This window comes from Miniopterus schreibersii (assembly GCF_964146895.1).
Source record: "Miniopterus schreibersii genome assembly, chromosome: 18".
Taxonomy (NCBI): domain Eukaryota; kingdom Metazoa; phylum Chordata; class Mammalia; order Chiroptera; family Miniopteridae; genus Miniopterus; species Miniopterus schreibersii.
This window is the reverse complement of record NC_138121.1, coordinates 17,792,722-17,806,619: the sequence shown is the minus strand read 5'-3', so window position 1 is coordinate 17,806,619 and position 13,898 is coordinate 17,792,722. Positions and strand designations below refer to the sequence as shown.

The window sequence follows — 13,898 nt, the reverse complement described above, 5'->3', positions numbered from 1 at the left end:
AGGGCAAAGCAAATATTATTTTTGTAATTACTGAGATTAATATTTTAGGATAACTGTAGCACATAAAATTTAATTTCTAAAGATGATGAAGAAAGGGGAATGTAAAGTTAAAAGGTATTGCCATGTGGGAAGAAAATAAAACATGAGTGAGAATGGCTTCATTGTTTAAGTTTAGGAAAACAGGCAAATAGGTCATTTTGCAAATCTCAGGGATGTGAGTATAGCTATTCAAAACCATGAAGATTATTACTGATTGTAACTTTAGATAAGTAGGAAAAACCCTTGCAACAAGTGGAAACTAGGTCTTTCTTCTCATCAAGATTTTTTTAAAGCCAAACATCTCAGAATTAATGAAGGGCTTTCAAGTACTTATTTTATAAACACAGGGGCCATCATATTTGTACCACTAAATAATTTTAACCATTGAATAATTCACAGGTTAATTTGAAATATTATTTTTTACTTTATTTTTTTAATCTTTGGGAAAGATCTACTGCTCAATCTGAAAACAGTATTCTATATGGCACATTTATACAAAGAAGTTCTGCATTCAGTGGAGAGAAACTTTGCTCACTGCTATTGAGAGAACAACTAAGACACTATTCCACACAAGCATCAAAAGCTTCTTTAAAAAGACTTTTTTAAGCCCAGCCAGCATGGGTCAGTGGTTGAAAGTTAACCTATAAACCAGGAGGTCATGGTTCAATTCCCAGTCAGGGCATATGCCTGGGTTTCGGGCTCAATCCCCAATGGGGGGTCGTGCAGCAGGCAGCTGATCAATGATTCTCTCTCATCACTGATGTTTCTATCACTCTCCCTCTCCCTTCCTCTCTCTGAAATCAATAAAACATATTTTTAAAAACCCACCTCTTTAAGGCCCAATAATAGCCCACAGACCTCAGTCTTAGAATTCTAAGTCAAAAAAGACCCCAGGAGGTACTGTATTAGTTCATCCATTATTTTTCTTCTCTGAGGATTTTTAAGTCACTTCTAATGTGATATATTTCCTTTAAGACTATAAACTCCTTAAGGAACTTTACATTATTGAAACATATGTGTTGTTGGTCAAAGAATGTACCTCCTGGATAAATGCTGAGTTGGAACTTTAGATATCAATGGGCATTTAAAAGGCCTAGATACTAAGAAAGTACAGGTTTTCTAGCAACAACCTAGATGGACGTTTAGCTATTATTAGCCACTGCTGAATTACCTGGTGCTTTCTTCTCCAATGCCTGAAGCATCAGATAACTGCTGGAAAGGCTAGCACTATCCTCTGAGACGCGTTCAATTTTTAGAATCACTACTCCACAGGAATTGCCAGATTAAGAGCATTTTATTTCCTCCCTCCATTACTCTTATGTAAGAACTGTTGACAAACTTATCTATAAGAGAACACAACTATAATCACCTCTCACATCAAATGAACGTATAAAGAGCACATTTAAGATTTAAAGCTATTTCTAGAAAGCAAAAGTCTTTAGATTTAGCCATGAATTAAGTACCCACTTCAGCTTTATGCTTTTGACTCCCTAAACATGAAGATAATATATGAGGGCTGTGATCAGTTCAAAGGTGATAAACTAGTAAAGGCCCATCTACAATTAACTCTTAAGGTAAATGGTAAAAGCAGGGTCTCATAAAAAGTAAGTCTCCATATTCAGTGAGCACTATTTGAATGTAAAATATCCTAAGGGGAAAATACGTTTGTTCCTGCATTCAAACTTTAAAACAATATGGGCTTGCTCAGCCGGTGTGGCTCAGCACTTGAGCACCTATGACCCAGGAGATTACGTTTCAATTCCAGGTCAGGGCACATGCCCGGGTTGCAGGCTCAATCCCCAGCAGGGGGCGTGCAGAAGACAGCTGATCAATGACTCTCATCATTGATGTTTCTATCACTCTCTCCCTCTCCCTTCCTCTCTCTGAAATCAATAAAAATATATTTAAATATATATATATGGGCTCATGTCTGTGACTATACATGTTAAATATTTTGGAAGGGGTGAGATGAGATAGGGAGACGAAAAATATTTCAGTTCATTAAAATCTTGTTTACATTAATTGAACTTTTAAAACCATATACACACCATTTTGACCAAAACTTGAAACTATTATTTAAAAAAAACTAATCTCATCACATTCACTGACTAGATTAGTTGTAACTTCATATCTTCTACAGACTGAGTAAAAAAAAATCCCCAAATTGGAGGAAACATCTAGAAAATGTATGCTTCATAGGTACTCCCAATAATCTTAAGAGTATTAAAAATATTACATAGGTTGCAGTTCGATCCCCAGTCAGGGCATATACAAGATTCAACCAATGAATGCATAAATAAACAACAAACTGATGTTTCTCTCTCCCTCTCTCTAAAAAAAAAATAATATAAAAATCAATAGATAAAATTTAAAATAATAATTAAAATATCACACTCTATTCCAACTACAAGTATAAAGGGGTACATTCTAAATAACAATTTGATCTGGGGGCAGAATTTGAATCAAATTTTCCAATATTACATACAGACCATGGCTAAACTACACTGGCTTAGTTCTATTAGTCTTTTTATGAAGATCTATTTTTGATGTTGTTGTTAATCCTCACCCCAGAATATTTTCTTCCCCATTGACTTTGAGAGACTGGGAGGGAGGGAGGGAGGGAGGCAGGGAGGGAGGCAGGGAGGGAGGGAGGGAGGGAGGGAGGCAGGCAGGCAGGGAGGCAGGGAGGCAGGCAGGGAAGGAGGGAGGGATAGAGAAACACCGATTGGTTGCCTCCCTCATTCGCCCCAACCTGGACCAGGGCCGGGGATCAAACCTGCAGCCCAGGTACGTGCCCTTGATGGGGGAAACGAACTCCTGACCCTTCGGTGGGTGGGCTGAGCCACACTGGCCAGGGGAATGAAGACCTATATTTTCTGACAATAATTATGTTCATAATTTGGTATTAAGTATAAAAGAGTTACGAAAAAGAGTAAGTCTTTCCCAAAGGGTCTTCAGAGAATAACATATTGGAGATTACGACTTTCCTCTCAATTCAGAATCTTCTACTTATATATTCTTTTCCAGTTTCACTTGGCACAAAATTCAACCACTCAGCTATTTAAGGGAACTTCTGTATGTAGAACACACAGCACCAATTCTCCATAGTCAATCCCATTTACTTGCAAGGATTATTTAAAGCATTAACCATATGCAATAAAGCAAGAGATTCAAGGGCCTTAGACAGCCTCCCAGACCACCAGCTGAGCACCATAATCAAGATCAATTTCTAGAATCTTTCTAATGCCACCCAGATTGGAACCCCAGGGAACCAGTGGTAGTGGGTTGCACCACTTTCTGGAAGTGTAGGAAGGTAGGACCCTTCAATAAAAAGGATCATTTCTCAATTCCTTCCCTCTCATTACTCTCTCACCAAAACAAATTTAAAAAAAAAAAAAACACCCTAAAATTGTTTACCTTCTAGGCCAGAGGGCATTATCTATCTCTCAGACCTGCCATTTGCTGATAAATCCAGCTGACTGAACTTTTTTTTTGGTTCATTCACAAGTTACATTTTTGTGACCTTATGGTTTTAAATAAATATCCAAATGCCTTTGGGTAATTATATTCACAACTTATGGTTAAGTTGTAACAAATATGTACAAGGATTATGGAGATGTGGAGGTAAACTATGGAAAATTATTCCTTTAAATCACTGGATTAAGACTGGAAGGTAGCAGCAAGATTGGAAGGTAGCAGCCCAGTCGGGCGTGGCTCAGCGGTTGAGCATTGACCTAAGATCCAGGAGATCGGGGTTGCGGGCTGCAGCCTATCAATGACTCTCTCATCATTGATGTTTCTACCTCTCTCTCTCCCTTTCCCTTCCTCTCTCTGAAATCAATAAAGATATATTTAATTTAAAAAAAAATTGGAAGGTAGCAGGAAAACCTGAATATTTCACAGAGCTCTACTTTATATTGTTACATGAATTCACCAGGTACTTCAAATCTATTATTACTTTCAGCCTTCCCATCTTTCTGATGTCCTACTAATCATCTTCATGACAAGTATATTGTGCTCAGCTTCATTCCCAATGTACAGCTATTCATGTATTTTTTATCATGTATTTTCATTGTTTTACAAAGTATTTTTTATTTTAAAACAGACAATCTCGTAAATTTTCTTCTCTCTCTTCCTTCTCCCTGGCAAGTTTTAAATCCTGCTGACTCCTCTTCTAGAACTCTAGAAGGAATTCCATTCCATCTCCAGGAGACACCTAGTTTACATATTTGACCTACAGAAAAAAAAATTCTTTCCAAATATTTCAAAGGCTACAAGAGGACTCCATCCAGTTTAGTCTCCCACAACCACTCCTCTGAACCATCTTCACGGTCCCCTCCCCACCCTACATTCCTTGTGCACTTGAACTTCTTGTCCTCACCTTCAAGGCTCCACTCCCCCCCCCAATGCCTGCATCTGCTTTCATTTCCTCCTACTCCCCCCAATTCCTGCCAAAAAGCCCCGCAAGCTGCCTGTTGCATAACGGCTCCCCCATTACCGTCTCCCCGGATTGTCAGGCCCGCTCCCGCAGGCAGGAATGCCCATTTTTGTCCACCCCCCCCCCACCACCACCCTTCTGCAACACGCCCAGCGGTTCCCACAGAAGAGGCTCCTCGGAGGATGCTCCCTCCAGGCGGGGCAGGACGTGCCCCCAGGCTGGCGCCTCGGAGCGGGAAGCGGGTCTTAACTTGGGCGGTGAAGCCCCAGGGCCGAGCGGCCCGCTCCACCCGGCGCGGCCCCAGGCACAGCGCAGCGCTCGGCCAATCACCGCCGCCGTCCTCCCGCTGGGGTGATGTCTTCAGGTGTCCGGGGAGAGAGCCCTGCGTACTTCCAGCCCGGCTCTCGGGCCAGCAGTGACCGGACCCCGGGCCCCGCGAGCGCCCGAGGGAGGCAGTGGCGGGCCCCCGGGTCGCGAAGGAACCGGCTGGCGGCGGCGGCGGCGGCGGCTGGGCGGACGCCGGACCCGAGGCGTGGGCCTGCGAGGAGCGTGGCTCGCGGCCAGGGATGGGCAGCGGAGGGGACGCAGGCGGACGAGGCCTCAGCGGGGCCCAGGCGCGGAGGCCGGGGCCGCGGCGCCCCCAGCGGGGTTCCGGGGCGGCGGAGCAGCCGAGCGGACTGTGTCGCGGGGCGGGGGTCGCCGGCTGCCTCAGCAGCGCGCCGGGCAAGGGCGGCCGCTCCCCGCCTTCGCTCCCTCCCCAGCCCGTTCGTCCCCCCTGCCGCCCGCCCGCCTCACCTTCAGGACCCGAATCCCGCCCGGCCGGCGGCTCGCGGGCGCTTCGGCCGGCTCCGGGGGCTCGAGCGGGCCCGCGGGCCCCGGCTCCACCTCCCCCATCGGCGGCAGAGGCTGCACAGGGACGCCCGGCCGGCGCGACGGCGCGCGGAGCCTCGGCGGCGCGCCCGAGCGGCCCGCGGCCCCGCCCCCCGCGCCCCCGGCCCCGCCCCGGGCCCCGCCCTCCCGCAGCCCCGTTCGACCTGCGTAGCTGCGGGCAAGATGCATCCTGGGCGCTGCGAGCGGCAAGCGGGCGAGCTGGATGCGCGGTTCCCGCGGGCGGAGCCGGACACCGCCGCAGGGCTGGGCCGCCGCTGCCCGCGGCCCTCGGTTTGGACGGAAGCGCCAGGAGGGTTATTTACTGCTATCCCCGCCTCCGAAGTACCGGCTGGACAAAGGGCAGGTGTCAATGGTGACAGAATGCTGCTCCCGCAGAGGGTGGCTCTTGTAACTTTACTCTCCAAGGCGTTTCCTCTCTTTCCAATTGAACAAATTGTTCAGAATATTCACCCTAGCAAGGACCTTTCTTTTCCTTATTGGAGATGCCCACGACCTTCAGCAAATTGGACCCAACCCTGTGCACAAAACGTAAACTCACCTCCCAGACACAATTTCCCTTCCTCCTTATGTGGTAAAATCAGAATTCGGTTCTGTGTCTCAAGCAGTAGTATGATCTTTGAGCCATTTAATTATTTGCTAGGATAATTTAGAAAATCTTTAAAAGTTTATTTTCTTTTAGTTCCTGCATTGGTGGTAGTTTTGTGGCTGGCCAGGGGGCCAATGTTGGAATCAGAAAGCCTGATTCAAAGCCTCAGCTCTACCTCTTATTAGGTCTATACCCTTGTGCAAGTTATTTGATCTAAGACTTTGGTTCTTAAGCTGTGAAAAAGAAAGTCATATCTGCCTAGCAGTTATTAGGAAGACTTTGTGAATGATGCAACGTGCTTAGCACATAGTAAGGATTCAGAGTAGCCATTATAAATGTGAATTTCCAAATTTAAGATTCACTCAGTTCCTCACAGTATTCTTGTTAATTGTTCCAAATTTTCCTAGGAAACCTAGACTTCTGGATTTTTAGGTATTCCCCTTACACAGGTTATCAATCTTCAAGCAACTTGCAAAAAAAATTTGAGCTTCGAATAATTGGTAAAGATGGTTATCACCTATTATCCATTGCTTCAGCTTGCCTAGTCCAGACCAGCTATGTTTTAACTGCAGGCTTAGAACAAGAGAGTTTGCGATCTAAAATAGTGCAGTCTGTGCCCCTCTCTACAATGATAGGTATGCATTTGGAGATACTTTAAATTCCAAGACAAAATTTGACTCTTGCAAAGATTCTGACCCTGTACAAATTGTTTCTTCTGTAAGTTTGGTCACTACTTTCTCCCTTTACATGAATTACCTTTTTTATACAAAAGATCACTTTCTGGTAATCTTCATTTCTTTGTCTCATTTTAATGAAAAGTTGTTTGCTTCTGTGTCTTGGTGTAAGGTGAAAAAAGCTCTTAGGTTGTCTACTTCCTGAGTTTTCCCTCTACTTAGAAATTACTTTCAAGAAAGCAACTCAAAGTAGTTGGATTCCCATTTCAGTGTTTACTGGGTAACTTTCTCTAGCAAGAACACTAGTTTGTAAAGGCCAGGTACCAATATGGAGACAAATGGATCTGGCCAAAGGCCACCAGTGGAAAGAAAAATGTGGTTCAGAATTAGTGTTTCCGAAAGCCTGTTTCTTGATGTATTACATGTTACCTTTTCCAGATCTCATGAGCAGAAGCTCTTTATTGACCGACCACCTGAAGGGGAAGGATGTCTCAGGACCAGCATTTGAGTTACGGCTGGGCAAGATCAGTGGTATATGGTTTTCTTAAATTGATGGATAGTGGGCTAAAACATCAATTCAAAATACAAGCATATTGCTAAAGTTAAGTACTTAGTACTTTTTTTTAACAACAGTAGTACCTCTTTCCAAAGGAAAAAAATTTAAAAAGCTACCAGCCCAGATATTGCAGGGGATAATTTATGATGCAGCTCCCTTTAATGGTCTCCATGATTTAAATCCAGTTCAGTAAGTAGTGACAACCAGTTAACTCCGTTTTCAAGTCATGTACGGCCATTAATGTTTTATACTGTTTCAAAGGTCACATATTCATGTTCTCCAAGTTCAAGGCAGTGTGCATTATGTATGCCAAGGATTATGTAACTACAATTTCTGGAAATGGTGAACAGCCAAGACTAACCCTAAAAATAAATTCCTCTGGGATTTTGGGGTGCAAAAATCCATCTGCCCTCACTGCAAGTTCATCTCTACAAAACTCAGTGTCTGGATCAAGCCAGGAGACAGAAGTCATTAGACTCTTTCCTCTCTGTATCCTTCATAAAAACAGCTGTGCATACCTCTCTCCACCTGGACATACACACACACACACTTTAATCTCAGGAGCTTTTCCTAATCCTCACTACAAAATGGAAAGAATGTCTAAAGAAGTAAAGTTCATATCTATCTAAAGTTCATATCTATCAGATTTTTGTAGAGGAACCATAAGAGCTTACTACATTGGCTTATTTATAGGTCATCCCCACTCTTTCAATGATTACAAAGTCATCTTTAGGCCTAACTCCCTTGTTATTCTATCACAGGTTAAGCAGATTTAGATATTCCTTTTTTTTTTTTTTTTAATTTTTTTTTGAGAGAAATATTGATTTGCTGTTCCACTTATTTATGCACTCATTGATTGATTCTTGTATGTGCCCTGACCGGGGATTGACCCTACAACCATGATGTATCAAGATGATTCTCTAACCAACTGAGCTATCCAGCCAGGGCTACATATTCCTTATTTTAGTTCCAAATAAACAGGCAGCATTTATCTGGCTTCAACGTTTGAAGGAATTTCTTCTTCCTTGGACATTTTTATACTTTTTGAATATGGGGACAATTGAACTAAGGGAGAAGATAGCACGGAAAACCCTTAAAAGTGATAAAAATTAATTTGGTCCTTCTAGATTGAAGCTCAAACCAGAAAACTACTCATTGTATTGTTAAGTAAGTATATGGAGTCTATTACTTGCTAAACCTTTCTATTGTGGCTTTTATATTTTCATTTAATTACATGCAGATGAAGGTGCTAACAAAATTTAATATTAGAAATAAAGATGAATTTTAAGTCACATAGAAGTAAAGATTATAGGAATGTCACTTATCAAACAGTGCCAAAGGGCCCTTCTGCATAAACTAGATAATTGCCAAGAGCTACATCTTTCTCCTTCTCAATTTGGGGACTGTCTTATCAATCAGCAGACTGTTAGGAATCATCTGAGTAATAGAAAAGCTAAAGTTTTTAACTTCCAACCAGTCTCACTTTTATGGAAGAGTTTGGTATAAAATAGATCAGAAAGTATAATTCATTTTAGCTAGTCAAGCCTTCCTCTTCCCAGTTACAGATATACTTGAACAATTCACAACCCGGCCTTTGCACTTTTCACTGCCTCCAAGTTTTTCAAAGTTGTTCAAATTCCTCTGTTGGTGAGATTTCTGTATAAAAGGAACATCAACAGGTCAACTAGTTTAGCTCAAAACTCTGGAATAGGAATCCATCCAAGGCTTCTCTAATCCACTTGCAAGAAGCGAGGAAGCAAATTTTAAATCATTGAGTATTGACTTTTTATTATTAGTCACTGTTCATAATTTGTTTCAACCAAAAGACAATACACACAGCAGAATTCTAATGCATCCCATGTAAATGTTTACATCCATTTTATTCCTCACTTGCCTCTAAGGCTTATCATTTAGTTTTAAATTTTCTTTTACATCTCAAAAATATGTCTGCAATAATTAGAACTTCATTAGCTGTCCCACTTGGAAACAGCCTTTTAATATTTTTACAGTAAAGAAGATGTGATGGGGCTTAATGAAAATGTAACACAATATTCTGAAAGAAAAGGGACTTTACAGGGAGACACAGTGGGAGTTCACAGAGGAAAGAGTTCAGAAGCTCTTTCCCGTGAGGCCCCCAAATAGAAAACAAAAACAAAACACACAAAGCGCAACAGCAGGTTCCAAAAACAAAAACAAATAAACGCTAATGCTCCATCTTGAAGCCAGAATCAGCCTCGCGGAAGTTCGTGAAGCAACTGTACAAGCTGCTTCAGCATTTTCTTCCATTTAAGTGTTCCAGGTCCCGGAACCCCGTAGATGGAACCCACTCACTGCTATTGCTTGAAAAAGAGTTATTCACTTCCAGTTCTACAAGCAGCCCCACCCTCCTGAGCCAAAGCTGGTCAGAGTGTTTTAAACCTCAGCACATTCTGAGCAGTTTTCTCTTCAGTGATCCTTCCCACTCCCAAACTCATGAGAACACAGACGTGTACCACCTCTCCACCAACCACAAAGTTTGTGAATCTCCACTTTTTGCTCTCTAGCTCTCTCAGTTTAGGACAATGTGGATAAAATACATTCACTAGGGAAAAAAATATACACAAACTCTTTAGTTCTCATGGCCCACATATTTTCCAATGCGGAGCTCAAAAACAGTATCCCTTAACTGCCAACTTCTTCTAGAAGAATGTAAAAATGGAAAGCATGTTATATAGATAGAAATATTCAAACCGTTAGTGCTGGACAGTTTTAAAAGTCTGTTTTCTTCTATGAATTGGACAAACAAGGGGTACGAATCACATCTTTAACCTAGCAAGAGGAAAGATCCCTCCCAAGTGTTAACATTGAGGAATGTTTCTTTAAATGAGAAAGACCTTAAAATGAACAGATGATCACCATACACAGCATAAAACATTCCATGACTATCCAAACCACCTCAAGGTAACAGCACCGGAGCGTTGTGGGAGAAGCTTCTCAGGTAGAGCACCCTCCTTACAGTTTTTTAAGATAACTTAAATGAATTCTTCCTTAGGATTACTGGGTACGGTGGGGTTGGAAGTGGGGAGAGCAGGGGAGAGGATACGAACTACTCTGGAAGAAGGAAAAATGAGGTAAAAGTGCATTTGAAATTGTCCAAGTAAGTGTGCGCAAGCTCACTGGTATCACCCTGAAGTTATTAAAACAGCCATGGAGATCACTCTTTCCTCACAATGGCTCTGAAGTCGTAAGTCTATCCAAATTTGCTCCCCCCTTGAATGGTAATATTAGGGAAAGAAATTACTGAAATGTGTAAGTATTCATAGAAATTAAGAGATTTCTCCTTTTTAGCAGCAAGGCCAAGTGAGAGGAGAACTAATTCTGATCCTAGAATCTAAGGCACGCTGAAGCTTTCAAAGATCGATCATTTGAAACAGTCTCCATAACCATCAGTATCCTAGGCAGTAATCTGACTTCTAGTCCTTCAGTGCGGTGCCCTGGGTTCACTCTCTGAAATCGCTTCGTATTCTACACAGCACCCTTTGCATTAAGGCCATGATTTTTATTCCTCCTAAACAAAACTATGGTTGATCATATAACGCTGTACCTTAAAACTATGATCACCAAGGAGATGCTGTTACTAGAGCAGACCCTTTCCAGCTCCATTAGCTAGCACTGCCTTAGAGCACAGTCTTCAGCAGGTTTCTGAAATTCAACTCAGTTCAACTAAAGAAACTTGAACTGGTTAAGTAAAAACATGAGAGAGAAAATAAAGCCTCTACCACAAAGAGGAATGTTAGACAAATTCTAGTTAAGAAATCCAACAACATTGTGTTAATCCTATCATGTTTCACAGCATTAAGTGTCCATCCAATGAAATCGGTCTGCAAAGAAACCTTTAAAGGCTATTTTTCATTGCACAAGCAGAGCAGTTGTGTAAAATATATACTAGTCCACACTTACTTTACTGAAAACTATGCACAAGATAATATCCTGTTCTTGACTCAGTCAACCATTTACCCAGTGGAGTTAAGTTTTAGCAAATCTTGCTCTTATATATTAGGTTAAGACCAGAAAGTTTCCCCTTGGGAGCCTTTAGTTCAACTCCAGTTTGTCAAATGTTAGGAATAGTCTAGCATCTGATACAGAGCTAGATTTGACAAGACACTGAAGATCTCAAGTAAAGGCTTGATGAAATGGAGGGGGAAATGGATATTTGTACCCAGGTTTGAGACCGAAGCCAAGGCAGTCATTATACTGTACTCAATACAGTAATGATTACCAACATTTTAAGAGCAAGTGGGCCTGACTTTTCCTTTCTTCTTTAGTATATCAAACATGGCACCTGTGCACCTGAACATACACAGTACATTCAACATGGGCCACGGGTAAGCCGCCCTACCTTATTCCAACAACTCAATGTTAAGGTCTGAAAACACAAGGGTCCTTTCTAAAAAGCACTCGGCACTCTTACTAGTTTTAAAAAAGCTCCAGACCTCAAGTCTTTGATGCAGATGTTCATGAGACTGGCCTTTCTCAAGAGACCAATTTCTCAGACTCAGGATATTCCTACCCTATGGTGTCCATTCCTTTGACATAGGGGACCAGGAAGCTGCAAGGCTTCAATCCAACACCATAAAGTACAATATAGGAAAGATTTCTTTAACCGTGTGGTCTTTATTTCAGTGCCAGTGTTACAGATACAACACAAATGTTCCAGTTAGAAGAAGGAATTCAAACGGAATGCCAAGGTCCAAGCCAGGCTCAGGAAATAAAAAGGGAGGTTTGAAGTAATGGAAGATGACTCCAATATGCTCTAGGATGAGTCTCATACTCACTCTTCCTATGGGCAAAGGTGCTTTTGTTAAGGAGTCTAATCTTTAAAAGTGGTGAACTCCTCTTTCCACCCATTTACCACAGTTTATCAGGCAAGTTACGGGCTTAAGAGAAACTTTAAAATTTGTGGTGGGAATAGGGGCATTAATAACTATTTATAAATAATAGCTTTTAGAAGTTGTCCACCTTGCACTTTAAGAAGAATCAATTTTGAAAATCATGGAGACTATTCATCACTACAGCTCAAGAATGAAGAGAAAGGGGAGCTGGAGGAGCCTTGGAAGTTTCTATTACAAATAGAGCACCATATCCTTCATGCCAAATCTCAACAAAAGCTCTTAACTGCATCTGTCCAGTGTTTACAAATAACCTCTCAAGGTCTGACCAGTTCTTGGTAACAAGCATACATACATGTGTGTGTCTGTGTGTATACAGCAATGCACAGAAAAGGCTACCAGGAACCTAATACCTTTCCAACATTGGGGAACCAGTAGAAAAAGGCAGGTCTCCCTAATGTCCATTTTTACATTTCCATTCTGAATGCCAGATGTAAGAAGCGCCTGAAGATGGTGACCCAGCTAGTGAGGAATAAATACCCCACCTTGCCCAGTCCACAGAGAAACACAGTAGAAAGAAGGGGCAACTCTTTGCTGCAGAGACAGAGTGAGTGTTTTCTTGCCATGAATTCCAGTACTCTCCTCCAGACCAGCTGCTTTTTTCTTCAGGGGCCCAGGGAATGTTGATTCTGGCTGTTAATGTGGGAGGGTAGAGAAGTGCAGAAAAAGGGAAGAGGAGGAAGAGTGCAAACTAGCCTCCAGAAGCAGCCGGCCTCGGCAGTGGAGGAGAGGTGAGTCTTTAACAATGCTTCAAGGTCAGCAATTACTTTAGGAAAATCCTCCTCAACAGTTCTCTTCAGCTCCTCGTGCCCATGGTACAGTTGGGGGGACTTGCCAGCGATCACAACCTCCTTCCCAGAGTTCCTTTGATTGAGTGGGGTAAGAATGAGAAACGGTGCCGGGCCCTCACTGCCAGGACTGCGGGGGGAAGTTGTTCACCTCTGCTAGATCTTGCATTGCCGAGCCCTTGTGATTATAGGTGAGCTTAATCCGCATTCGCAGCTGTTGCTGTAAGGACAAGAGAGAATCACGAATTACACACTGAATAAAATCTCTAGAATCTTTCTGGTCCACAAATACACTTTTAATCTTAGAGAAACAAATTATTTTAAAGCAAAGCTGTCTCTTAAAAAAATGACACTCAGGCAAACAACAACAGCAAAAATCACCCAGCACTCTAGCTATCAAACACGGAGGCAACACCATGCAGTCAGGCAGAGGATATGCGTCTCCAGAATGCGTCGCTGGCTTCAATCCTAGAACTGCAGTAACAGCACAGAAACACATGGGAACATTTGCATGGGAACATTTGCTGAGTGCTTTCCAAAAAGATTCAACCTTGGTGTCTAAGTTTCTAGAAAAATGAGGTAAACATATACTCATTTTTGGGCTCTACATTAGACATACTGATGCTTTGTCTGTAAAACCTACAGTAAATGTGAACATGAACTTGCTTCATTCCCAAGGCATAAAGAAGGGGGGAAAAGAGTTACCTTACAGCTAACAGCAGTAGTTTTAAGAGAACTCAATTATAAGTACTTTTTACTTTATGTGGCAGATTTCAAATATTAGTGCACTAAAAAAATTTTTATTCTGTGTATCAGACTGTCAAAGGAATTTGTAATTGTGCTACAGGTAGATACTTAGAACACAGTGAATAGCAGAGAAAAGACGAGTGTTACCAGAGGAAGAAATCATACTGGCACTTACTACTAGAAATCTTTCAAGGTGAAGAAATTCTCTGAATCACTTCCAAAAACAGAAAACTAGTCAATTGATTAGTATT

At 42.1% G+C, this 13,898-nt stretch overlaps 2 protein-coding genes across 3 annotated transcripts in view; both read right to left on the bottom strand.

Moving 5' to 3' along the window:
- The window catches only part of PHLPP2 (PH domain and leucine rich repeat protein phosphatase 2), a 56,577-nt gene extending 51,169 nt beyond the window's left edge, over window positions 1-5,408 (bottom strand). The window contains exon 1 of the mRNA XM_081117606.1: window positions 5,273-5,408. Within this exon, the coding sequence (XP_080973732.1) occupies window positions 5,273-5,371 (99 nt within the window). The 5' untranslated portion in view covers window positions 5,372-5,408. The remainder of the gene's footprint in view (window positions 1-5,272) is intronic.
- Window positions 5,409-8,952: 3,544 nt separating this feature from the next.
- Window positions 8,953-13,898, bottom strand: part of AP1G1 (adaptor related protein complex 1 subunit gamma 1) — a gene marked incomplete at its 5' end in the record, with an annotated part of 61,854 nt that continues 56,908 nt past the window's right edge. For both annotated transcript variants that reach the window (XM_081118779.1, XM_081118778.1), the window contains one exon: window positions 8,953-13,120. In XM_081118779.1, the coding sequence (XP_080974905.1) occupies window positions 13,019-13,120 (102 nt within the window). In that variant the 3' untranslated portion in view covers window positions 8,953-13,018. The remainder of the gene's footprint in view (window positions 13,121-13,898) is intronic.